The sequence below is a fragment of the Camarhynchus parvulus genome, chromosome 26, assembly GCF_901933205.1.
Source record: "Camarhynchus parvulus chromosome 26, STF_HiC, whole genome shotgun sequence".
Taxonomy (NCBI): Eukaryota; Metazoa; Chordata; class Aves; order Passeriformes; family Thraupidae; genus Camarhynchus; species Camarhynchus parvulus.
The window spans coordinates 3,817,611-3,842,657 of record NC_044596.1 but is presented as its reverse complement, the minus strand read 5'-3'; the positions used below and the strand labels follow the sequence as shown (position 1 = coordinate 3,842,657).

The 25,047-nt window shown below is 48.2% G+C and overlaps 1 protein-coding gene across 3 annotated transcripts; it reads right to left on the bottom strand.

The window, feature by feature from the left end:
• Positions 1-727: 727 nt before the first annotated feature.
• On the bottom strand, positions 728-22,209 carry RBBP5 (RB binding protein 5, histone lysine methyltransferase complex subunit). Of its 3 annotated transcripts, none has more exons than XM_030965660.1 (14): positions 22,151-22,209; positions 21,547-21,572; positions 20,694-20,866; positions 19,600-19,743; positions 17,640-17,802; positions 15,907-16,016; positions 15,651-15,770; positions 13,505-13,658; positions 13,287-13,358; positions 11,715-11,832; positions 10,790-10,859; positions 9,071-9,300; positions 7,402-7,596; positions 728-2,618 (listed from the first exon to the last, which is right to left on the bottom strand). In XM_030965660.1, the coding sequence occupies exons 1-14, from the start codon at positions 22,167-22,169 to the stop codon at positions 2,590-2,592; spliced, it is 1,623 nt and encodes a 540-aa protein (XP_030821520.1). In that variant the 5' UTR covers positions 22,170-22,209; the 3' UTR covers positions 728-2,589. The 3 variants fall into 3 exon arrangements, with proteins under 3 accessions (XP_030821520.1, XP_030821521.1, XP_030821519.1); XM_030965661.1 differs by having other exon boundaries at positions 7,519-7,596; XM_030965659.1 differs by lacking the exons at positions 20,694-20,866; positions 21,547-21,572; positions 22,151-22,209 and having other exon boundaries at positions 728-2,615; positions 19,600-19,724.
• Between the last annotated feature and the right edge of the window lie 2,838 nt (positions 22,210-25,047).

Genomic DNA, 25,047 nt, shown 5'->3' with positions numbered 1-25,047 from the left:
TCCCATCATCAGTCTCTCCTGATGGGCACCCCTGCATTCCCACAGGGATTTGGGTTTGCTGAGCTCCTCTGCCCATGATGAACACCCGGATCTATTTCCCTTCCTCACACCCCTCAAACCGAACCCAGGAGTTCCCAAAGCTCCAGGAGGATTTTCCACCCCCAATCCCCCCTGGAGCTGCCCTCCCCTCCCAGCTCCACGTCCAGCTCCGAGCGCACTCAGGGATCTGGGAATTCCAGACTGCTCTGGGTGGGAAGGGACCTCAAATCCCACAATTCCACCATCCCAGGATGCTCCAAACCTCGCCCAGCCTGGCCTGGGACATTCCCTGGCTGGGAATTCCATTCCCTGAGCGCTCAGCGTTTGGTTTTACTCCTCTCCCTTCACTAAAACCAACAAAAAATACCCTAAAAACCCCAAACGCGGCGTGTTTGAAAGATCCCGAATTCCAGCACGACAGGAACCCCCAACTTTTCCATGGAAAAGCCAAGATTTACCCGTGGATTTTAGGAAACGGAAGGTACCTCTTTATTTACAAACACAGAACCACCACTGCTGCAGGAGCTGCTCCAATATTGTACAAAACCAGGGAATAAAATAAGGGCGGGAATAAATCAGGAAATAAAATAAAATAAAATAAGGATGGGAATAACCAGGAAATAAAATAAGGATGGGAATAAACTAGGAAAGAAAATAAGGATGGGAACAAAGCAGGAAAGAAAATAAAATAAGGGTGGGAATAAAGCAAGAAATACAATAAAATAAGGATGGGAATAACCAGGAAATATAATAAAATAAGGATGGGAACAAAGCAGGAAACAGAATAAAGATGGGAACAAAATGAGAAATAAAACAGAGATGGGAATCAGGCAGGAAATAAAATAAAATAAGGATGGGAATAACCAGGAAATAAAATAAAATAAGGATGGGAGTAACCAGGAAAAAAAAATGAGAACAAAGCAGGAAATGAAATAAGGATGGGAATAAAGCAGGAAATAAAATAAGGATGAGAATAACCAGGACAGAAAATAAGGATGGAAACAAACTGGGAAATAAAATAAGGATGGGAATAATCAGGAAATAAAATAAGGATGGGAATAAAGCAGGAAATACAATAAAAGATGGGAATAAAGCAGGAAATAAAATGAAGGATGGAAATAAAATAAAGATGGGAACAGACCAGGAAATAAAGATGGGAATAAAGCAGGAAATAAAAGAAGGGTGGGAATAAACAAAGGCATTTACACTGTACAGAGGGGAAGCTGAATTTGGGGGGATTCAATGCTTTAACCCAACCTGCAGAACCTTGGCCTGGGCATTTTTAATTTGGGGGGTCAGGCCCAGCACCCAGGGTGGGTTTGGCTCAGCAGAGTCACCCCACAAGCGAAAAGAACCAAAAATAAAAGGAATTTTACACTCGTGGTCATAAATTTCCCCAAACGAACCCAAATGTCCCCAAAGCTGGGAATGAAAACATCAAGTTTTGAAAAATTTCCAAACCTCTGATTTCCAAATGTTTTCTCTCTCCTCATTTTTACACCTGCAAGGTTCTGGCTGCAAATTCGTCATTTTCCAGCTCACTTCCTGCTTTTCATGTCTGCAGGACACCCAGGAAATTTAAATAGCTCCTGATAATCCCAATAATTCCACCTGGGGGAACACTGAGAGCAAGGAAACTCCAAAGTCTGGGGGGAAAAAAATGGATTTAGGAATGAAATTTCCTTTGATCAGGATGTTGGTGTGGGATAAGAGCCAGGCTGTGAGTGCTGGACAGGGAAATGCCATTCCCATTCCTACAGGGATTCCTGAAGGAATAAAAGTTGGGAATGAGCTGCCAGATCCTGTTTTTAACCCAAAAGTGGGAAAAACAGAAACCCTTTGGAAAAGTTCTGCTTCGGTTCTGACCAAAAAAAAATCGGTTTTTGTTTATCAAGGAGGAGCCTGGATATTCCTGGAGGAGAATTTTCCAGGGAGGAAAAGGAACAAAACCACTGGAAAGGACAGGAGGGAACTCCAGCAGAGCTTTGGGAATCACAGGCTGGGAAAAAAAACCATTGGAAAATGACTTTTTTATCTAAAGCTGCTCCTTCTGCCACGGGCAGAGTGGGAAAAAACAAACACAAAACCAAGGCAGATTCCAGAGGGGCCTCAGGAATTGGAAATTCCTGAAAATCTGGGCTGGGATCAGCAGCTCTGCCCTGGGAAGAGCCGGGCTCAGAGAGCTGGGAATTCCCAGCTGGAAAAGGAGGCAGGAGACAGTGAGGAATCCAAACTCACACTTTGGGCTGTTCTTCCATCCAGGAATGCTGAGAGATTTTGGGAGATCAAAGGTGGAGAGGCCCTGGAGTGGCAGGGAAGGGGCTCAGGTCACTTTGGGACGGGGATTTGTCCCCAAAAATTCCCGGCTGGAGCTCAGTCCCAGCCTGATCCGAGCATGGAGCTGCTCCCTCTTGCAGAGTCATTCCTGCCCCAAATCACTCCCTGAAATCCTTGGAATTCAGTCTGTGCCAGTCCTGCCTGGGAATTCCAGCATTTTCCACCACTGGGGAGCCAAGAGAGGAAAGGAGACAGGGAGGGGAGGGAGAGTCTTCATAGCAACTCTGAGATTGCACCACCTGCTGAAGAGAGCAGAGATGGAAAAGTGAGTGCGCAGCACCGCGGAGAGCCCCAGGGGGAGCAGGGAAAATGGGGAAATGCAGGGGGAAAATGGGAAATGCAGGGGAAAATGGGAAATGGAGGGGAAAATGGGAAATGGAGGGGAAAATGGGAAATGGAGGGGAAAATGGGAAATGGAGGGGGAAAATGGGGAATGGAGGGGGAAAATGGGGAATGGAGGGGAAAATGGGGAATGGAGGGGGAAAATGGGGAATGGAGGGGGAAAATTGGAAATGCAGGGGGAAAATTGGAAATGGAGGGGAAAATGGGGAATGGAGGGAAAAATGGGGAATGGAGGGAAAAATGGGGAATGGAGGGGGAAAATGGGGAATGGAGGGGAAAATGGGAAATGCAGGGGAAAATGGGGAATGGAGGGGAAAATGGGGAATGGAGGGGGAAAATTGGAAATGCAGGGGAAAATGGGGAATGGAGGGGAAAATGGGGAATGGAGGGGGAAAATGGGGAATGCAGGGGAAAATGGGGAATGGAGGGGAAAATGGGGAATGGAGGGGGAAAATTGGAAATGCAGGGGAAAATGGGGAATGGAGGGGAAAATGGGGAATGCAGGGGAAAATGGGAAATGGAGGGGGAAAATGGGGAATGGAGGGGGAAAATGGGGAATGGAGGGGGAAAATTGGAAATGCAGGGGAAAATGGGGAATGGAGGGGAAAATGGGGAATGGAGGGGGAAAATGGGGAATGGAGGGGGGAAAATTGGAAATGCAGGGGAAAATTGGGAAATGGAGGGGGAAAATGGGGAATGTATATAAAAAAAGGGAAATGCAGAGGGAAAATTGGAAATGCAGGGAAAAATAGGGAATGTAGAAACAAATGCGAAATATATTAAAAAATGGGAAATGCAGGGGAAAAAATGGGAAATGGAGGGGAAAATGGGAAAATGGAGGGGAAAAATGGGAAATGGAGAGGAAAATGGGGAATGTGTATAAAAAAAGGGAAATGCAGGGGGAAAGTGGGAAATGTAGAAAAAAAAAGAGAAATGTAACGAAAAAAATGGGAAATACTGGGGAAAAAATGGGAAATGGAGGGGAAAAATGGGAAATGTAGAAACAAATGGGAAATGATAGAGGAAATGGGAAATGTAGGGGAAAAATGGGAAGTACAGGGAAAAACATGGGAAATGCAGGGGGAAATGGGAAATGAAGGGAAAAGAATGGGAAATGAAGGGAAAAATGGGAATTTTGGGGAAAATGGGAAATGCAGAGGAAAATGGGAAGGGTGGGGGAAAAGGGGAAATCTAGAAAAAAATGGAAAATGCGGGGAAAATTGGGAAATGTAGAAAAAACAATGGGAAATGCAGGGAAAAATGGGAAATGCGGGGGAAAAGTGGGAGAGGGTGGGATTTTGTAGCTAAAACCCCAAAATTTCAGCACCAAGAGGCTGCTTGGTGACAGCTCTGGGATTCATTTGAGATTCTGGGAGTGCAGCACGGCTTGGAAATTCTTTATTCCCAAACTATGCTGGCGTGAAATAATTCATAATTCCCAAAATTTCCAAGGAAAACCAAGGAAATAAAGCCCCACCTAAGTGTGGGTGAAGCCAGAGAAGAGGATTTTATTCTGAACTGTAAAATGATGAAATCTGTCTTGTTTTTAGGCTGAAAGCTGAGTTTAACACCAAAAAAAAAAATCTGATTTTAAGGTTTTTTCTGCCAGCAGAAAATGAATTAAGGGAATTAATGAAGAGGATTAATTAAAGGAAGAGAATGAATCCCAGTCCCAGCCATGCAGCTCCCACATGGAAATCCCAAAGATTTCCCAGGAAAATTCTCCCTGCTCCAGCACCAGGTTGGGTCCTGCAGGAAGCAGCAGAATTCATGGAATTCCCACTCCTTGCAGCCAGGATGGGAAAGGGAGCCTGGATCCAAATTCCATGGGAATTCCAGGGGAGTTTGGAATGTCCTGGAACCTCTGGTGGCCCAAAAATGTCGGGGATTTTGGGTCCAAGGCACAAAGAGAACAAAGGGAAGAGGGAATTCCATGGAATTCTGCGGCTTTGGGAAGAGCCAAGGGATGGATTCTTCCCTCTCCCAATGTGGCTCAGGAATTCCAGGAAAATGTGGATTTTCATGGAAATGTCACGGTTTGGGTGGGAAAGGAGCTTAAATCCCATCCAGGATGCTCCAACCTCAACCCATGGACATTTCCAAGGATTCCTCTGGGAACTCCTCACAATTCCAGGCAGGAATTTCTCCCTATTTCCCTTCATCCCAATCCACCACAGGCAGCAAAAACCTAAAGGCAGATTTTAGGGAGCTCTGCCACCTCCAGCTGATGGGAAAATCCAGTGGGATTTGGGTGTGAACCCGTTTTTGAGGAAAACAAATTCCCAGGTTGGCTCAGGAATCTCATCCCAGCCTAAAAGCAACGAAACAAATCCCAGAGTTTCCTGCAGCAACGGCAAATCCGCACCAAAATCCTTCCAAACAGGGCTGGGAAAAGGAGGAGGGAAAAGCAGAAAAAGCAGGAGAGGAGTTTGGCTGCTCTGCTGCTGGGCCTGGAACATTCCAGAAGGATTGGGAATGGGATTTCCCAGTGAGGCCAAAAGAAAAGCAGGAATTAGGGACGGCAGCTGAGCTACAAAGTCACAATCAGCAAACACCCCCCCCCAAGTAAGGAAATGTTAATTAAAAATTAAATTGCAATTAAAAATTAAACGTTAATCAAAAATTAAATGTTAATTAAAAAATTAAAGCTGTTTTTCCGTGAGCAGCCCCTCCAAGATGGAAAATCCAAGGATCCTGCACTGTTTGGAAGCCAAGGATTGGAATTCTCCTTGGAAATCCCAATTTTCACCTCCCAGGCCATGATCCTTTCTTATTTCTGTTGTTAATTATATTAATTAGCAGCGATGAAAGCAATCATTAACATGAAATTAATCATCTCCAAGCCAGCCCTGTGAGGATCGAGGTGCCATCCTTGAAAACATCCAAAAATCTTGGAAAATCCCCCAAAAGAGACAAATCCCACCCAAACCCAACCCCAGGATGCTCCTGGCTGCTCCAATCCTGGATTTTTCCAGGTGCAAACATTCCCAGAGAACATTCCCAAGGTTTTCCCATCAAAAATTCCCATTCCTGGAAACAACAAAGATCAGGACAAGCAACACCAAGGAGCTGAGCAGGAAGGGGAGGGGAAAAAAGAGAATAAATCACTCCTGGAAATTAAAGGAATTAAAGGAATTAAAATAATTCCTAAATTCCTAAAAGCCACGGGGGCAGCTGCTGGAATCAAGGAAATGCAGAATTTGATGCATCAGATCCATTTTTGGAGCTGGGTTGTGTCCCAAGGCTGAATTCTGGATTAAAATCTTTTTTTTAAAAAATCAGCATTGCAGCCAAAATTGTGTTCTCTGTGCTGGGCCTGGAGGAGGTTTTCCCAAAAAAAAGGAGGAAATTTCCCCCAAAAAAAGGAGAATGGGAAAAGTTTGAGATTCAGGGTCTCAACAGAGGTGTCCTGCTCTGGAAGCAGCAAAATACTGCAAAAAAAAAAGGGGGAAAATCTGATTTTTTGCCTATTTACAGCAATTGTGAAGGAGGAAAATCCCAAATTTCTCCTGCAAAATTCTCCTGCAAAAATCCCGAATTTCTCCCTATGTGCAGCCACTGGAGTTTAAATTGGAATTAAAGTGGAATTAAAGTGGAATTAAATTGGAATTAAAGTGGAGTTCAAGGGCTGCAGCACAGCTGGGAATAGGAAATGCAGCTCCTGGATTTTATGCCATAGTTTTTTTTCTCAGTAAATTATTTTTTATGCTCCTTTTTCCCCCAAAACCAACTAAAATCCAGGTATTTCATAATTTCTGTAGGAGCTGAGGGAAGGAATTGAAGGAATTAAAATAATTTTAATTTAGGAACAGCTCTGAGCATCCACAAAATCACAGAATCCTTCAATATTCCAATTATCCATCAAAAATCAACCCCAAACCTGGATATTTTATAATTTCTGCAGGAGCTAAGGGAAGGAATTAAAAGACTTAAAATAATTTGAATTTAAGAACATCTCAGCACCCACAAAACTGCAAAATCCTTCATTTTTCCCCCAGAATATTTCCTGACTTCAGCAGGAGCTGAGGGAAGAAATTAAAGCAATTAAACCAATTAAAATAATTTGAATTTAGGACCACCACAAAATTGCAGAATCCTTTGTTTTTCCCCCAAAATATTTCCTGATTTCTGCAGGAGCAGAAGGAAGGAATTAAAGCAATTAAAATAATTAAAATCATTTGAATTTAGGACCACCACAAAACTGTGGAATCCTTCACTTTTCTCCCAAAATCAACCAAAATATTTCCTGATTTCTGCAGGAGCAGAGGGAAAGAATTAAACCAGTTAAACCAATTAAAATAATTTGAATTTAGGACCACCACAAAACTATGGAATCCTTCATTTTCCCCCAAAATCAACCAAAATGTTTCCTGATTTCTGCAGGAGCAGAAGGAAGCAATTAAAGCAATAAAAATAATTAAAATAATTTGAATTTAGGACCACCTCAACCCCACAAACCCCTCCACGTGCAGCACACAGAAATCCCCCCCCCGTCCATTTTCCCATGCGCAGAACTCGATTTTATTCCGATTTCTCACCCAAAAAAAACCACCCCAAAAAATCCAATTTTGCCTCTCCTTGCCAGCAGCTGAGCGGGGAGGGAGGATTTTGGGGATGCCGCAGAGAGCTCAAAGGATGAGGGGTGACAAAGCAAAGCCACCAGGGAGGTGACACCGTCCTTACCTGTCAGGGGCTGGCCCAGCTCCGCCTGCACTTTACCCTTGGCTGCTCCTTCCAGAGGTAAAGAACCTCTGTCCCCTTTGTAGAGTTTCGGTTTAAATGGAGAATCTTTGTCTTTACCTTTTGATCCTTTGGGCCTGCCCGCCTGCTTCTTCTTGGATTTACCGTCGCCCTTCACGCCCAGCAGCGGGTGCACCTCTGGAGGGGGGGAAATGGGGGGGAAAATGGGGGTTTGGGGTGAGTTGAAATGCCGAAATCTTGGGATCAGATCCTTCCTAATACTCCAAATCCCTAAAGATCACACCCCTTCCAACACCCTTGGGATTAGATCCCTACCAATATCCTAAAAACGCTGAAATCCTGATCAGATCTCTCCAAATGCACTTTGGGATCAGATCCTTCCAAACACCCCAAAACCTTCAGGATCAGATCCCACCAAATCCCCAAGACCCTTGGGACTGGATCCCTCCCAACACCCCAAACCCCTCAGGATCAAACCCCATCACCCCAAACCCCTCAGGATCAGATCCCTCCCAATGCCCCAAAACCCTTGGGATTAGACCCTTCCCAAAACACCCCAAAACCCCGAGTATAAGATTCCCCCCAAACCCCAAAGACCTTAGGGATCAGTTCCCTCCCAACACCCCAAACCCATTGGGATCAACCCCCCAGCCCCCCAAAACCTTGGGACTAGATCCCTCTCAATGCCATAAAACCCTCAGGATCAGATCCCTTCCAACACCCCAAAACCCCTGGGATTGGATCCCTCCCAAAACACCCTGAAACCCTGAAACCCTGGATCAGAACCCTCCCAACACGCGAAACCCCTCAGGATCAAACCCCAACACCCTAAACCCCCCTCAGGATCAAACCCCAAACCCCTCAGGATCAAACCCCACCAAAACCCCAAACCCCTCAGGATCAGATCCCTACCAACACCCAAAACCCCTCAGGATCAGACCCCAACACCCCAAACCCCTCAGGATCAAACCCCAACACCCCAAACCCCTCGGGATCAAACCCCAAACCCCTCAGGATCAGATCCCTACCAAAACCCCAAATCCCTTGGGATGAACCCTCCAACACCCCAAACCCCTCAGGATCAAACCCCAACACCCCAAACCCTCAGGATCAGACCCCACCAAAACCCCAAACCCCTCAGATCAGTATCCCAACACCCCAAACCCCTCGGGATCAAACCCCAACACCCCAAAGCCCTCAGGATCAAACCCCAACACCCCAAACCCCTCAGGATCAGACCCCGCCCAACACCCCAAAGCCCTCAGGATCAAACCCCAACACCCCAAACCCCCTGGGATCAGATCCCAACACCACAAACCCCTCGGATCAGACCCCTCCCAAAACTCCAAACCCCTCAGGATCAGATCCCTACCAACACTCCAAACCCTTCAGGATCAAACCCCAAGACCCCAAACCCCTCAGATCAGCTCTGTCCCAACACCCCAAACCCCTCAGGATCAGATCCCTACCAAAACCCCAAACCCCTCATATCAGTTCCGTCCCAACACCCCAAACCCCTGAGGATCAAACCCCAACACCCCAAACCCCTCAGGATCAAACCCCAAACCCCTCAGGATCAGATCCCTCCCAAACCCCAAATTCCTCGGGATCAAACCCCGCAGACCCCAAACCCCTGAGCTCTCCCACCCACCGTCATTGGGGACTCCCTGGAGCTCGATGTTGGTGGTTTTGGGTTTTTTCCTGGGGTTCTGGGGCCCGTCCGAGGAGCCGGGCCGTTTCTTGTCGGGGCCCAGGGCGTCGTCGGGCAGGGCGCCGGGCAGGGCCTCGGGCGGGGGCCCGTACGGGTTCTCCTCGGGGTCCTCCACCTCGGGGGCGATGGGCAGGTAGAGCAGCGCCCGCGCGTCCTCCAGCTCCTCGTCGCTGCGGGGACGGACGGAAACCGGGTTTGGGGTGGGAATTTGGGGGTTTGGGATGGGAGTTTTGGGGTTTGGGATGGGAGTTTGGGGGTTTGGGGTGGGAGTTTTGGGGTTTGGGGTGGGAGTTTTGGGGTTTGGGATGGGAGTTTGGGGGTTTGGGGTGGGAGTTTTGGGGGTTTGGAATGGGAGGCGATGGGCAGGTAGAGCAGCGCCCCAGTCCCCTCCAGCTCCTTGTTGCTGCGGGGATGGGACGGATAGTGGGGTTTGGGATGGGAATTTGGGGTGTGGGGCGGGAGTTTTGGGGTGTGGGATGGGAGTTTTGGGGTTTGGGATGGGAGGCGATGGGCAGGTACAGCAGCGCCACGCCCCGCTCCAGCTCCTTGGACGGCGAAACCGGGGATTTGGGGGTGAGAGTTCTGGGGGTTTGGGGGGGTTTGGGGTGGGTTGGGATGGGGGTTTGGGGTGGAATTTTGGGGTTTGGGATGGGAGTTTTGGGGGTTTGGGTGGGAGTTTGGGGTTTGGGGTGGGAGTTTGGGGTGTGGGATGATTGGGGGTTTTGGGGTTTGGGTGGGTTTGGGTTTGGGGTGGGAGTTTTGGGGTGTGGGATGGGAGTTCTGGGGGTTTGGGATGGGAGTTTTGGGGTGTGGGATGGGAATTTGGGGGTTTGGGGTGGGAGTTTTGGGGTTTGGGGTGGGAGTTTTGGGGTGTGGGGTGGGAATTTTGGGGGTTTGGGGTGGGAGTTCTGGGGTTTGGGGGTGGGAGTTTTGGGGTGTGGGTTGGGAATGTGTTTGTAATGGAGTTTGGGGTTTGAAACAGGGTTTGGGATGGGAATTTTGGGTTTGGAATGGGGTTTGGAATGGGGATGGTCAGCAATGGGAGTTTATGGGGTTTGGAATGGGGTTTGGGGTGGGGATGGTGGGGCTTGGGATGGGAATTTTGGGGGGTTTGGGGTGGGAGTTTTGGGGGTTTGGGATGGGAATTTTGGGATTTGGGATGGGGATGGTCAGCAATGGGAGTTTATGGGGTTTGGGGTGGGGATGGTGGGGTTTGGGATGGGAATTTTGGGGTTTGGGATGGGGTTTGCAATTTGGAACGGGAATTTTGGGTTTGGGGTGGGGATGGTGACGTTCGGGGTGGGGGGTTTGGAATGGGAATTCTGGGGTTTGGGATGGGAATTTTGGGTTTGGAACTGGGTTTGATATGGGAATTTTGGGGATTGGGGGGGTTGGGGTGGGAGTTTTGGGGTTTGGGGTGGGAAGTTCAGTGTTTGGGAATGGGAATTTTGGGGTTTGGAACGGGGCTTGTAATAGCGCTTGGGAATGGGAATTTTGGGTTTTTTAATGGGAATTTTGTGGTTTATAAAGGGAATTTTGGGTTTTGTAACGGGAACATTTAAAGGGAATGTTGTGGCGTATAAAGGGAAGGTTCTGTGGAGGTTAATTAGTGCCCATTAACGAGTTTCTGGGTCAGGGTGTTACTCCAGGGCCTGGCACCTGCTGCAGAAGGCGGCGATGGGATCCACGCTGGTCACGTCCACCTCCTCATCCTCTGCAGCATCTGCACCTGGGGCCAGGGAAAACGGGAATTAAAGGCAGGAAAAGCACCTGGAGTGCTCCTGCTGCAGCAAAAAATAACCTGGAGAATTTCCTGTCACAGCAGGAAAAAACCCTAAAAAACCCCACTAAAATATTTCCTACTACGGCACAAAATGAGCCTAAAATAATTCAAATTAAAGCAGAAAACAAACTTAAATATTTCCTATTAAAGCAAAAAACAAATCTAAAATATTTCCTATTATAGCACAAAACGAGCCTAAAATAATTCAAATTAAAGCAGAAAACAAACTTAAATATTTCCTATTAAAGCAAAAAATAGATCTAAAATATTTCTTAATAAAACACAAACCAAACCTAAAGTAACTCATATTAAAGCACAAAAACCCCTAAAATATTTCCTGTTAAAGGAGGAAACCAATCTAAAATATTTTTTATTAAAGCACAAAAAAAAATCTAAAATATTTCCTTTTAAAGCACAATAGCCTAAAAGAATTCCTATTAAAGCACAAAAGAAACCTAAAATATTTCCTTTTAAAGCAGAAAAAACCCTAAAATAATTCATATTAAAATATTGTTAAAATCCAATTAATTAAATTATGGGAAGTGCTTTAATAGGAAGCATTAACAAGGAAAAATTCTCATTCCCATAATTTTTCACATTCCAGGATTTATTTTTTTTTTCTCCAGGATTTTGGGCACCACCACATGGCCAAGGAGGATCCAGGGAGATTGGGAATTCCCTGGGATTTTTGGAGAACTTTTTGGAGAATTTTTGGGGAATTTTTGAGAATTTTTTGTGGAATTTTTTGGGAATTTTTGCGGAACTTTTGGGGGAACTTTTGGGGAATTTTTTGGGCAGCACCTGTCTGCTCTGGCTCGCTCTTATCCTCGTCCTCAATGTCAAATTCTGATTCCCTCTCCTCATATTCCACATTTTCATCCAACTCCTTGAAATCAGGGGCAAAAGCACTCCAGTTTTCCTGGAAAAAAAAATCATAAAAAAGCAGTTTTAATATAAACAAACAGCATTGGATTCCTGAATTTTGAGGAATCAAATCCTGGAGGGGTTTAAAATATGGATGGGCAAGGGAGAAAGTTGGGAATGGCTGGAATTGGGCATCTGGGAGGGTTTTTCCAACCTGAATTATTTTGTGGATCTGCAATCTTGTTGAAATACAATAAAAGCATTAAAAAATTGAGGAAAATCCCATAAAAGCATCAAAAAATCAAGGAAAATCCCATCAAAGCAGCACAAATTGGCCTGGGACACTTCCAGGGATGGAGCAGCCAAAATTTCCCTGGACAAACCCATTCCAGGCCCTATTCCCAAGGGAATGACCCCAAACCCTGACCCAGCACTTGGAAATCCTGGACTGGTTTGGGTTGGAAGTTCCACACTTCTCCCTGTCCCAGGTTGCTGAACCTGGCCTGGGACACTCCCAGGGATGGAGCAGCCACAGCTCCTCTGGGAATTCCATCCCAGCCCCAACCAGGGATGGATTTATTCCCAAAATCCCACCCAAACCAGCACAGAGAATCCTGGACTGGTTTGGCTTGGAAGCTCCACACTTCTCCCTATCCCAGGTTGCTGAACCTGGCCTGGGACACTCCCAGGGATGGAACAGCCGAAATTTCCCTGGACAAGTCCCTTCCAGGTCCTATTCCCAAGGGAATGACCCCAAACCCTGACTCACCACTTGGTTCTGAGCCCATGAAATCCTGGACTGGTTTGGCTTGGAAGGGATCACCAGCTCCACATTTCTCCCTATCCCAGGTTGCTGAACCTGGCCTGGGACAATCCCAGGGATGGAGCAGCCAAAATTTCCTCTGGGAATTCCATCCCAGCCCCCAGGGATGGATTTATTCCCAATATTCCACCCAAACCAGTACAGAGAATCCTGGAACGCTCTGGGTTGGAAGGGATCACCAGCTCCACACTTCTCCCTATCCCAGGTTGCTGAACCTGGCCTGGGACACTCCAGGATGGAACAGCCAAAATTTCCCTGGACAAGCCCATTCCAGGTCCCTATTCCCAAGGGAATGACCCCAAACCCTGACTCACCACTTGGTTCTGAGCCCAGGAAATCCTGGACTGGTTTGGCTTGGAAGGGATCACCAGCTCCACACTTCTCCCTGTCCCAGGTTGCTGAACCTGGCCTGGGACAATCCCAGGGATGGAGCAGCCAAAATTCCTCTGGGAATTCCATCCCAGCCCCAACCAGGGAAGGATTTATTCCCAATATTCCCACCCAAACCAGTACAGAGAATCCTGGAATGCTCTGGGTTGGAAGGAATCACCAGCTCCACACTTCTCCCTATCCCAGGTTGCTGAACCTGGTCTGGGACACTCCCAAGGATGGAACAGCCGAAATTTCCCTGGACAAGCCCATTCCAGACCCTATTCCCAAGGGAATGACCCCAAACCCTGACTCACCACTTGGTTCTGAGCCCAGATGGAAACCACCCCGCTGGAGATGGAGGCGATGATCGGCCGCACCGGGTGCCACTGCAATCAACGGGCAGCGAAAAAACGAGGAGACACAAAAAAAAACAAAAAACCCCAAACCACCTGAATTAGCAAACAGGAGGAAGTGTGCCAGCTGAATTCCCAAATGCCAGGGATCTCCAGGGGCTGGGGGAGGAGGTGCTCACTGCCACGTCCAGGAGCAGCTCCCCGCGGGTGCCGTGCAGGATCTTCACCAGGTTGCCGATGCTCTTCTCCCAGATGTAGAGCGCGTGCTGCCGCGCCGAGCCCGCCACGATGTACTCGCCATCCCCCGAGAAGCAGCACTTCTTCCAGGGGGTCCTGCAGCCAGGAAACACCGCGGGGTGGCTCACGTTGAACTTCTATATTTTTCAGATTCTGGGCTGCTTTTATATTGAATTTTGTTTTTCATTATTTATATATAACCTTTATATTGCAGGTTTTACATTTATGTTTTTCAGATGCTGTGCTGCTTTCATATTTAAGTTTATATATATATATTTATTTATTTATTTATTTATTAGTTATATTTAACTTCTATATTTTTCAGATTCTGTGCTGCTTTTATATTTAATTTTTTTACATTATTTATATATAACCTTTATATTTCAGGTTTTACCTTTTATGTTTTTCAGATGCTGTGCTGCTTTCATATTTAAGTTTATATATATATATATATATATTTATTTATTTATTTATTTATTATTTATATTTAACTTCTATATTTTTCAGATTCTGTGCTGCTTTTATTTTTCATTTTTTTTTTCATTATTCATATATAACCTTTCTATTTTAAGTTTTACCTTTTATCTTTTTCAGATGCTGGGCTGCTTTCAAATTTAAGTTTATATATATATATACATATTTGTTATTTATATTTAAGTTCAACTTTTATATTTTTCAGATTCTGGGCTGCTTTTATATTTAATTTGTTTTTTTCATTATTTATATATAACCTTTATATTGCAGGTTTTACCTTTTATCTTTTTCAGATGCTGTGCTGCTTTCATATTTAAGTTTATATATATATATTTATTATTTATACTTTAGGTTTAACTTTTATATTTTTCAGATTCTGTGCTGCTTTTATATTTAATTTTTTTTTCATTATTCATATAACCTTTATATTTTAAATTTTACCTTTTATGTTTTTCAGATGCTGGGCTCCTTCCATATTTAAGTTTATATATATATTTATTTATTATTTATATTTAAGTTTAACTTCTATATTTTTCAGATTCTGTGCTGCTTTTATATTGAATTTTTTTCATTATTCATATATAACCTTTATATTTCAGGTTTTACCTTTTATCTTTTTCAGATGCTGGGCTGCTTTCATATTTAAGTTTACATATATATATATTTACTATTTACATTTAAGTTTTATATTTTAGGTTTAACTTTTATATTTTACAGATTCCGTGCTGCTTTTATATTTAATTTTTTTTCATTATTCATATATAACCTTTATATTTTAGGTTTTACCTTTTATGCTTTTCAGATGCTGTGCTGCTTTCATATTTAAGTTTAATATATATATTTTTTATTATTTATATTTAAATTTTAGATTTTAGGCTTAACTTTTATATTTTTCAGATTCTGTGCTGCTGTTATATTTAAGCTTTAAGGTTTTTTATTATTATTTATATTTAAGCTTTATAACCATCCCCTGAGAAGCAGCACTTCTTCCAGGGGCTCCTGCACCCAGAGCAAAGAGGGATGGGACACCTCAGGTTTAGCTTTTTATGGTTTTCAGATTCTGTGCTGCTTTTACATTTAAGCTTAAATTTTTATTTTTTTTTATTATTTATATTTAAGCCTTTATATTTTAGATTTTAGCTTTTATATTTTTCAGAACCTGTGTCTAAGGTTTTAGCTTTTATGTTTTTCAGATTCTTCCCCAAACCCCTCTCTTGTGCCCCTCACCTGTCCCCATGCCCCTGCCTGTCCCCATGCCCTGCCCTGTCCCCAGGCTGTCCCCAGGCTGTCCCCAGGCTGTCCCCATGCCCCAGCCCTGTCCCCAGGGCTGTCCCCACCTGTTGACCAGGTCCTGCAGTTTCTGCATGGGCTTGGGTTCGCTGTCCCCAGGCCCCTGCCCTGTCCCCAGGCTGTCCCCAGCTGTTGACCAGGTCCTGCAGTTTCTCCTTGGGCTTAGGCTCGCCGTCCCCATGCCCCTGTCCTGTCCCCAGGCCCTGTCCCTAGGCTGTCCCTATGCCCCTGTCCTGTCCCCAGGCTGCCCCCAAGCCCTGCTCTGTCCCCAGGCCCTGCCCTGTCCCCAGGCTGTCCCCAGGCTGTCCCCAGGGCTGTCCCCACCTGTTGACCAGGTCCTGCAGTTTCTGCATGGGCTCGGGCTCGCCGTCGCGGCCGCAGGTCAGGATCTCCCGCCCATCGTACACGCGGATGATGCGGTCGGCCGTGTTGATCAGGAAACAGCTGCACCAAAACGGGGGACAAATCAATGAAAAACCAATCAATCGATCAATTGATCAATTACAAATCCTGTGCTGTGGGAGAACTGGGGGGGTTTGAGGAGCTCTCTGCAGTTTTGGGATCCCCCTGGGGCGCTCACCTCCCTTTGCGGGCGAACTCGATGGATTTAATGGCCGTGGTGTTGCTGGTCCCTGTGGTCACTCTGAAGGAAGCAACAAGATCCTGAGTGTCTGTTTTTAAGACCAAGATCTGAAGATTGAGCAGACAGAGAACAATCAGTGGCTTCACCTGAAACAGAACCCTGGGAGCCCACCCGGGGACACTGCAGGAGCTGCTGAGACAGAAACGCCGGGAAAACATCCCAAAAATGTGTCAAAACCAAAGTCCAGACAAAGATCCCAAAATCCCTGAGGTTGGAAAACTCCTCCAGGATCCTCAAGCAATCCCTCAGCTGTTCCCCAAACCCTGCAGATATCTCTGCATCTGTCCCTATCCTCCAAACCCATCCCTGTGCCTGTCCCTGTTTTCCAAAACTCTCCCTGTGCATCTCACCTGTTCCCCAAATCTATTCCTGTGCCCCAAACTCATCCCTGTCCCCCAAACCCATTTCTGTCCCCCAAACCCCTCCCCATGCCCCTTACCTATTTCCCAAACCCCTCCCTGTGCACCTCACCTGCTCCTCAAATCTCCTCCTGTTCCCCAAACTCATCCCTGTGCCCCAAATCTATTCCTGCTCCCCATATCCCTCCCTGTGCTCCTCACTGCTCCCCAAACCCCTCCCTGTACCCCTCAGCTTTCCCCCAAATCTATTCCTGTTCCCCAAACCCACCCCTGTACCCCTCAGCTTTCCCCCAAATCTATTCCTGTTCCCCAAACCCCTCCCTGTACCCCTCAGCTTTCCCCCAAATCTATTCCTGTTCCCCAAACCCCTGCAAACCCACCCCTGTACCCCTCAGCTTTCCCCCAAATCTATTCCTGTTCCCCAAACCCACCCCTGTACCCCTCAGCTTTACCCCAAATCTATTCCCGCTCCCCAAACCCATCCCTGTGCCCCAAACGCATTGCTGTGCCCTTCACCTGTTCCCCAAACCCATTCCTGCTCCCCAAATCCATCCCTGCACCCCTCACCTTTTCCTCCAATCTATTCCTGTTCCCCAAATCCATCCCCGTGCCCTTCACCTGTTCTCCAAATCCATCCTTGTTCCCAAACCCTAACCTGACTGTCTGTTTCCCAAACCCCTCCTTGTGCCCCTCACTGCTCCCCAAACCCATCACTGCTCCCCAAAATCCCCCCTGCGCCCCTCACTGCTCCCCAAACCCCTCCCTGTGCCCTCCCTGCTCCCCAAACCCCTCCTTGTGCCTCTCACTGCTCCCCAAACCCCCCTCCATACCCCTCACTGCTCCCCAAACCCATCCCTGCTCCCCAAACCCCTCCTTCTGCCCCTCACTGCTCCCCAAACCCCTCACTGCTCCCCAAACCGCCTCCTTGTGCCCCTCACTGCTCCCCAAACCCATCCCTGCTCCCCAAACCCATCCCCACTGCTCCCCAAACCCCTCCCTGTGCCCCTCACTGCTCCCCAAACCCCTTGGCCCCTCTGCTCCCCAAACCCCTCCTTGTGCCCCTCACTGCTCCCCAAACCCCTCCTTGTGCCCCTCCCTGCTCCCCAAACCCCTCCCCCGTACCCCTCACCCACCGAGGTGCCCAATCCCCACGCGCGGCACTTGGCGCCACCCCAGAGATGCAGACCCCAAACCCCGCTGGGCACTCCCAAAGCCTGACCCCCCTTTCCCACGGGGAATTCCCGCTGCTGCCCAGCCTGGCCCTGCCCTGGGGGCAGCCAGGAGTGCCCCGAGGCCCGGGCAGGGGCTGACCTTGCCCTTGGCATTGCCGGTGTAGATGTACTCCCCGCGCCGGTCAAACGAGGCCACCACGTTGAGGTCGGAGTCGTCGTCCACGGGCAGCACCACGTGCTTGGAGTCAGACAGGGTCAGCATCACCGGGGCCGACTTCATGGGGCACACCAGCACCCTGTTCCTGAAACACCAGGGAGAGGTGGGAACTCCAGCCTCCTTTGGGATGGGATCCCATGGTTAGAGCTAAAAACCATCGAGCTGGATCCAAGAATTCAGATTTTGGGAAGGGTTTCCATGGTTAGAGCTAAAAAATCGAGCTGGATCAAGGAATTCAGATCTTAGGAAGGGCTTCCATGGTTAGAGCTAAAAACCATTGAGTTGGATCAAGGAATTCACATTTTGGGAAGGGTTTCCATGTTTAGAACTAAAAAGCACTGAGCTGGATCATGGAATTCAGATTTTGGGAAGGGTTTCCATAGCTAGAGCTAACAAACATTGAGTTGGATCGAGGAATTCACATTTTGGGAAGGGTTTCCATAGTTAGAGCTAAAAACCATCGAGCTGGATCAAGGAATTCAGATCTTAGGAAGGGTTTCCATGGTTAGAGCTAAAAAACATTGAGTTGCATCGAGGAATTCAGATTTTGGGAAGGGTTTCCATGGTTAGAACTAAAAAACATTGAGTTGGATCAAGGAATTCAGATCTTAGGAAGGGTTTCCATGGCTAGAGCTAAAAAAGATCGAGTTGGATCAAGGAATTCAGATTTTGGGAAGGGTTTCCATAGCTAGAACTAAAAAGCACTGAGCTGGATCATGGAATTCACATTTTGGGAAGGGTTTCCATAGTTAGAGCTAAAAACCATCGAGCTGGATCAAGGAATTCAGATCTTAGGAAGGGTTTCCATGGTTAGAGCTAAAAAACATTGAGTTGCATCGAGGAATTCAGATTTTGGGAAGGGTTTCCATGGTTAGAGCTAAAAAACATTGAGCTGGATCAAGGAATTCAGGAGATCTTGGGAAGGGTTTCCATGGTTAGAGCTAAAAAAGAATGGAGGTGGATTGAGAATATCTTGGAAAAGGATTTCCAGTAAAAAAAGCATTGAGCTGGACTGAGGAATTGAGGAGATTTTGGGAAGGGTTTCCATGGCTAGAGCTAAAAAAGATCGAGTTGGATCATGGAATTCACATTTTGGGAAGGGTTTCCATGGCTAGAGCTAAAAAACATTGAGGTGGATCGAGGAATTCACATTTTGGGAAGGGTTTCCATGGCTAGACCTAAAAAACATTGAGTTGGATCAAGGAATTCACATTTTGGGAAGGGTTTCCATGGCTAGAACTAAAAAAGATTGAGTTGGATCAAGGATTTCAGATCTTGGGAAGGGTTTCCATGGTTAGAGCAAAAACATTGAGTTGGATTGAGGAATGGAAGATATTCCTACTTTTGTTGTCTTTTCTTTAGTACTTAGACAGCAAAATGATGTGAAGTTCAGGTCGACTTTAATTTCCTTTTCTTCCCTGAGTTAGTGCAGGAATTTTAAACCCAAGGTCACATTCCCACACTGATTTCCAAGAGCTCCTTCCCAAAAACCCAACCCCAACACAACCCTCCAGAACCAACAATCTCACTTAGAAAACCATAAGAAAACCCCCAAAATCAGCGGTTTCACCCCACTGGGAGCATCCCAGTCCCCTGCCAGGGCCATTGGGCAGGACACATTCCCCCACTGACTTCCAAGAGCTCCCTCCCATCCCCACCCTCCCAAAAACCCAACTCCAACACAACCCCTGGACCTGACAATTGCAAGAAAACCCCAAAAATCAGAGGTTTCACCCCACTGGGAGCATCCCAGTGCCAGGGCACTTACTGGTCTTGGGGTAAGTACCAGACCAACAATTCCACTTGGAAACCGTAAGAAAACCCCAAAAATCAGCGGTTCCACCCCACTGGGAGCATCCCAGTCCCCTGCCAGGGCACTTACTGGTCCCGGGGGTGGTACTGGACCTTGAGGATGGGCGAGGGGAAGCGGAACCTCTGGTCACAGTCCCCGGACAGCACGTCCCACTGGGACACGATGTTGTCGGTGGAGGCGCTGACCAGCTTGTGCCCATCAGGCGCTGACCAAAGAAACGCGTTGTTCCTTAAAGGGCAGGGGGGGAAAGGAGCTCAGAGAATTTCCAAAAACGTTATTCCTTAAAGGGCTGGGGGGGAAAGGAGCCCAGGGAATTCCCAAAAAGTTATTCCTTAAAGGGCAGGGGGAAAGGGCTCAGGGAATTCCCAACAAAGTTATTCCTTAAAGGCACCAAATGCAGACAAAGGGGAAAGGAAGCTCAGGGAATCCCCAAAAATGTTATTCCTTAAAGGTTAGGGGGGAAAGGAGTTCAGGGAATTCCCAAAAGTTATTCCTTAAAGGGAGGGGAAAAGGCTCAGGATTCCCACAGTTTCCTTAAAGGCATCAAATGCAGACAAAGGGGAAAGGAAGCTCAGGGAATTCCCAAAAATGTTATTCCTTAAAGGAGTCAAATGCAGCCGGGGGGGAAAAGGAGCTGGGGATTCCATGGGGATTCCCAGGGGATTCCCTGTTGAGTCCGTGGGAACTCCAGAGGGATTCCATGGGGATTGCTGCACTTCCTGAGGGATTCCATGGGGATTCCATGGAGATTCCATGGGGGCTCCCTGGGGATTCCTGCAGTTCCCAAAGGATTCCATGGGGATTCCCGCAGTTCCTGGGCTCTGCTCACCACAGGGAGCACACGGGGTGGATGTGGGATTGTTGGGATTTCTGGGATTCCCAGCTCACCAGAAGGAGCACACGGGGTGGATGTGGGTTTTGTGGGTTTTTTGGGATTCCCAGCTCACCAGAGGGAGCACACGGGGTGGATGTGGGTTTTTTGGGATTCCCAGCTCACCAGAGGGAGCACACGGGGTGGATGTTGGTTTTTTGGGATTTCTGGGATTCCCAGCTCACCAGAGGGAGCACACGGGGTGGATGTGGGTTTTTTGGGATTCCCAGCTCACCAGAGGGAGCACACGGGGTGGATGTGGGTTTTGGGATTTCTGGGATTCCCAGCTCACCAGAGGGAGCACACGGGGTGGATGTGGGCGCTGATGATCTTGGCGATGCCACGCGTCAGGAAGTCCCAGATGACGATGCGGCCGTCGTTGCAGCCCACGGCCAGCAGCGTCCCCCAGCGGTTGAAGGTGCACGTCAGAGCCATGCTGATACAGTCCAGCGTCCCGTCGGCCTCCTGCGGGGACAGCGGGACAGTGGCACAGCGTGGGGACAGCGTGGGGACAGTGTGGGGACAGCGGGGACAGCGCAGGCAGTGGGGACAGTGTGGAGAATGTGGGGATAGTGCAAGGACAGTGTGGGGACAGCACGGGGACAGTGTGGGGATGGTGGGGACAGAGCAGGGACAGTGTGGGGATGGTGGGGACAGAGCAGGGACAGTGTGGGACAGTGCAGGAACAGCACGGGGACAGTGGGGAGAATGAGGGGATAGCGCGAGGACAGTGTGGGGACAGCATGGGGAACAGCGTGGGCAGTGTGGGGACAGTGTGGGGACAGAGCAGGGACAGTGTGGGACAGTGTGGAGAATGTGGGGACAGTGTAGGGACAGTGTAGGATGGTGTGGGACAGTGCGGGGACAGTGTGGGGAATGTGGGTTCAGTTTGGGGGCAGCGCAGGGAAAGCATGGGGGCAGTGCAGGGACAGTGTGGGACAGTGTCTGGGCAGGACCCATCCGACACGGTGACACCTGGCCAGACCCCGTGCCACTCGCTCAGACCCGGCCGGACCCGCTCAGACCCAGCAAGACCCGCTCAGACCCAGTGAGAGCCGCTCAGACCCGCTCCTGCCCACCCGGACCCGGCCGGATCCGGCTCAGGCCGCCCCCGCCGGGGGACGCTCGGGGGGCAGCGCCGTTACCTCGGGGTAGTTCTGGCCGAAGGACTCTGCGGAGGAACGGGAAAGCGGCGGCTGAGCGAGAGGCGGCCCCGCCGAGCCCGCCCGGTACCGGCCCAGCCCTCCCCATTCCCGGTGCCGCCGCCCCCGCTCCTTCCTCATTCCCATTCCCAGCCGCGCTTCCCCCGCTCCCGTTCCCGTTCGCACCGAGCAGCTCCAGCTTCGTGGCGCCGCCGTCCCACCCCCGCCGCTCCCCGCTGCCATTCCCGCCGCCTCCGGTCCCGCAGCGCCCGCTCCGGTTCCCGTTCCCATTCCCACTCCCGTTCCCGCTCCGGTTCCCGCTCCGGTTCCATTCCTGCTCCCGCTCCCCATTCCCCCCTCCCGCTCTCATTCCCATTCCCGCTCCTTTTTCCCCATTCCCGTTCCCGTTCCCGTTCCCATTCCCCGTTGCCCCTCCCGCTCCGGTTCCCGCTCCCGTTCCCTCTCCCGTTCCCGCTCCCATTACCCCTCCCCATTCCCCCCTCCCGCTCCCCATTCCCGTTTTTATTCCCGTTCTTATTCCCTCTCCCGCTCCCGTTCCCGCTCCCATTCCCGTTCCCCATTCCCGTTCCCGTTCCCGTTCCCGCACCGAGCAGCTCCAGGTTCATCGCGCCGCCGCCGCCGCCGCTCCCGCTCCCTCCGCTCCCGTCGCCGAAGGACCCCGCGGGGGCCTGCCCGGCGCCGCGCCTCGCCGTTCGCCTGACCAACCGCCGCTCCTTTCCCCCGCTCCCGCCGCGGCTCCCGGCGCTTCCCGGCCCGGCTCCGCCCGCCCCTCCCGGCGGGCTCGGGGGCGGCGCCGCTCGCTCCCGGTGCGGCGGCGGGGCCGGGAATGGGCGGCGGCGATCAGGCAGCGCGGCGGGCAGCCCTGGAGCGGCGCGCGGAAGGGGTCGGGTGGGCAGCACGGCCGCGCAGGAAGGTTCCGAGAATGGGGAGCGGTAATAAAGTAGCACCAATAATTACATTAATTAAAATAATTTTTATTCTAATAATTAACTAAAATACCAGGGGGAAACTGGGCCTTGCTGGTATTGCCTGGATTTCTACTGGAAAGGACTGGCTGCTTTTGGAAAAAAGGAAAGAAGAAATAAAAAAAAAGAAAAGAAAAGGAAATAAAATAAAAATTTAAAATAATAATAAAAATTATAAAATAAAATATAAAACATCAAATACTAAAAAAAATAAAACAAAATATTAAAAAGTAAAGAAAAAGAAAAATTAAAATAAAAAAATAAGAGAAAATAATAAATAATATAAAAATAATAAGACCAGATAAAAATGAAAAATAAAATAAAATAAAGTAAAAAAAAAAAAGTAAAATAAAATAAAATAAAATAAAATAAAATAAAATAAAATAAAATAAAATAAAATAAAATAAAATAAAATGAACCCTGTTTTGACTGATAGAAAATCTGTGGAATCTCCCAACACCAACTCCAGGCAGGCAGAAAAAATATTCCACCGGGAAATTCCCCAAAAAAACCCAGCAGGGAATTGTGGGGGCAGAGCCACAGGAAAAGCTCGGGAATCGCAGGCGCAGAGCTCGGGTTTCATTGCCCTTCATCATTCCCGCTCCTCCGGCGCCATCCCGAGGCCATTCCCGCTTTTCCAGAGATTTTCCCTAAGGGTCATTCCCGAATTTCCAGAGCTTTTTTTCCAAGGCCATTCCCACTTTTCCAGGGGTTTTTCCTCAGAGTCATTCCCAAATTTCCAGAGCTTTTCCCCTCAGAGCCATTCCTTCTTTTCCAAAGGTTTTTCCTGAGGCTATTCCCACTTTTCCAGAGGATCTACACAAATCTACTCTGGAACGGCAGAGCAGGAATTGGATCCATGAAAAAACCACTCAGGAATGGCAGGAGAAGTTAAATCCATAAAATTCCCACTCTGGAATGGCAGGAGAGAGGATGGATCCATCCAAATCCACTCTGGGAATGCCAGAACAGGGATTGGATCCATAAAATCCCCCTATGGAATGGCAGGAGAGGTTAAATCCATAAAAACCCCACTCTGGAACGGCAGAGCAGGAATTGGATCCATAAAAATCCCATTCTGGGAATGCCAAAACAGGGATTGGATCCACGAAATTCCCACTCCGGAATGGCAGAGCAGGGATTGGATCCACTCTGGAATGGCAGGAGAGGTTAAATCCATAAAATTCCCACTCTGGAATGGCAAGAGAGAGGATGGATCCATCCAAATCCATTCTGGGAATGCCAGAACAGGGATTGGATCCATAAAACCCCACTCTGGAATGTCAGGAGAAGTTGGATCCATTAAAAAACCCCTCTGGAATTCAAATACAGAGACTGGATCTACACAAATCCACTCTGGGAATGCTAAAATAGGGATTGGATCCACTCTGGAATGCCAGGAGGGGTTAAATCCATAAAAATCCCACTCTGGAACAGCAGAGCAGGAATTGGATGCATAAAAATCCCATTCTGGGAATGCCAAAACAGGGATTGGATCCATAAAAACCCCACTCTGGAATGGCAGGAGAAGTTAAATCCATAAAAAAACCCCTCTGGGAATGCCAAAACAGGGATTGGATCCATAAAAATCCCACTCTGGAATGGCAGGAGCAGTTAAATCCATAAAATTCCCACTCTGGAATGGCAGGAGAGGTTAAATCCATAAAAATCCCACTCTGGAATGGCAGGAGAGAGGATGGATCCATCCAAATCTACTCTGGGAATGCCAGAACAGGGATTGGATCCAAAAAAACCCCTCTGGAATGGCAGGAGAAGTTGGATCCATAAAAAAACCCCTCTGGAATTCAAATACAGAGACTGGATCTACACAAATCCACTCTGGGAATGCTAAAATAGGGATTGGATCCACTCTGGAATGCCAGGAGGGGTTAAATCCATAAGAATCCCACTCTGGGAATGCCAAAACAGGGATTGGATCCCTAAAAACCCCACTATGGGATGGCAGGAGAGGTTGGATCCATGAAATTCCCACTCTGGAATGGCAGAGCAGGGATTGGATCTGCCCCCATCCCACTGGGAATTCTGGCACATCGGGCGCAGAGAAGAAACGACGAAAGACAGTTTTGTTTTTTTTTTTTTCTTTCCTCCATAAAAAGCTCCTGAATCCATTTTATTGCACGAAGAAAGGAAAAGATTCCCACCAAACCCATCCTCCTCGGCCACGGGCAGCTGGAATTTCAGCCAAGGAATTCCAGCTGGAGAATTCCCAACTCCTCAGTTCCTCATGGAGCCGCCAAGGGGCCTCTCCTGCTCCAGATCAGCCCAATTCCACCCCAAAAAATGCAAAGGAAGCAAACTGGGATTTCCAGGAATTTGGGAAAAACAACCTTGCCCAGGATCCCCTTCTTCCCTATCCCCATTTTTTTTAATTCTTTCCAACCAAATTCCAGCCCTGGAGTGAAAGTGAGGGGAAGAAGGAAGGATCTTTCTTCCCATCCAACTTGGAAGAAAAAACTGGAAAATCCTCTTTTCTTTTTCTTTTTTAAATATTCCTGTG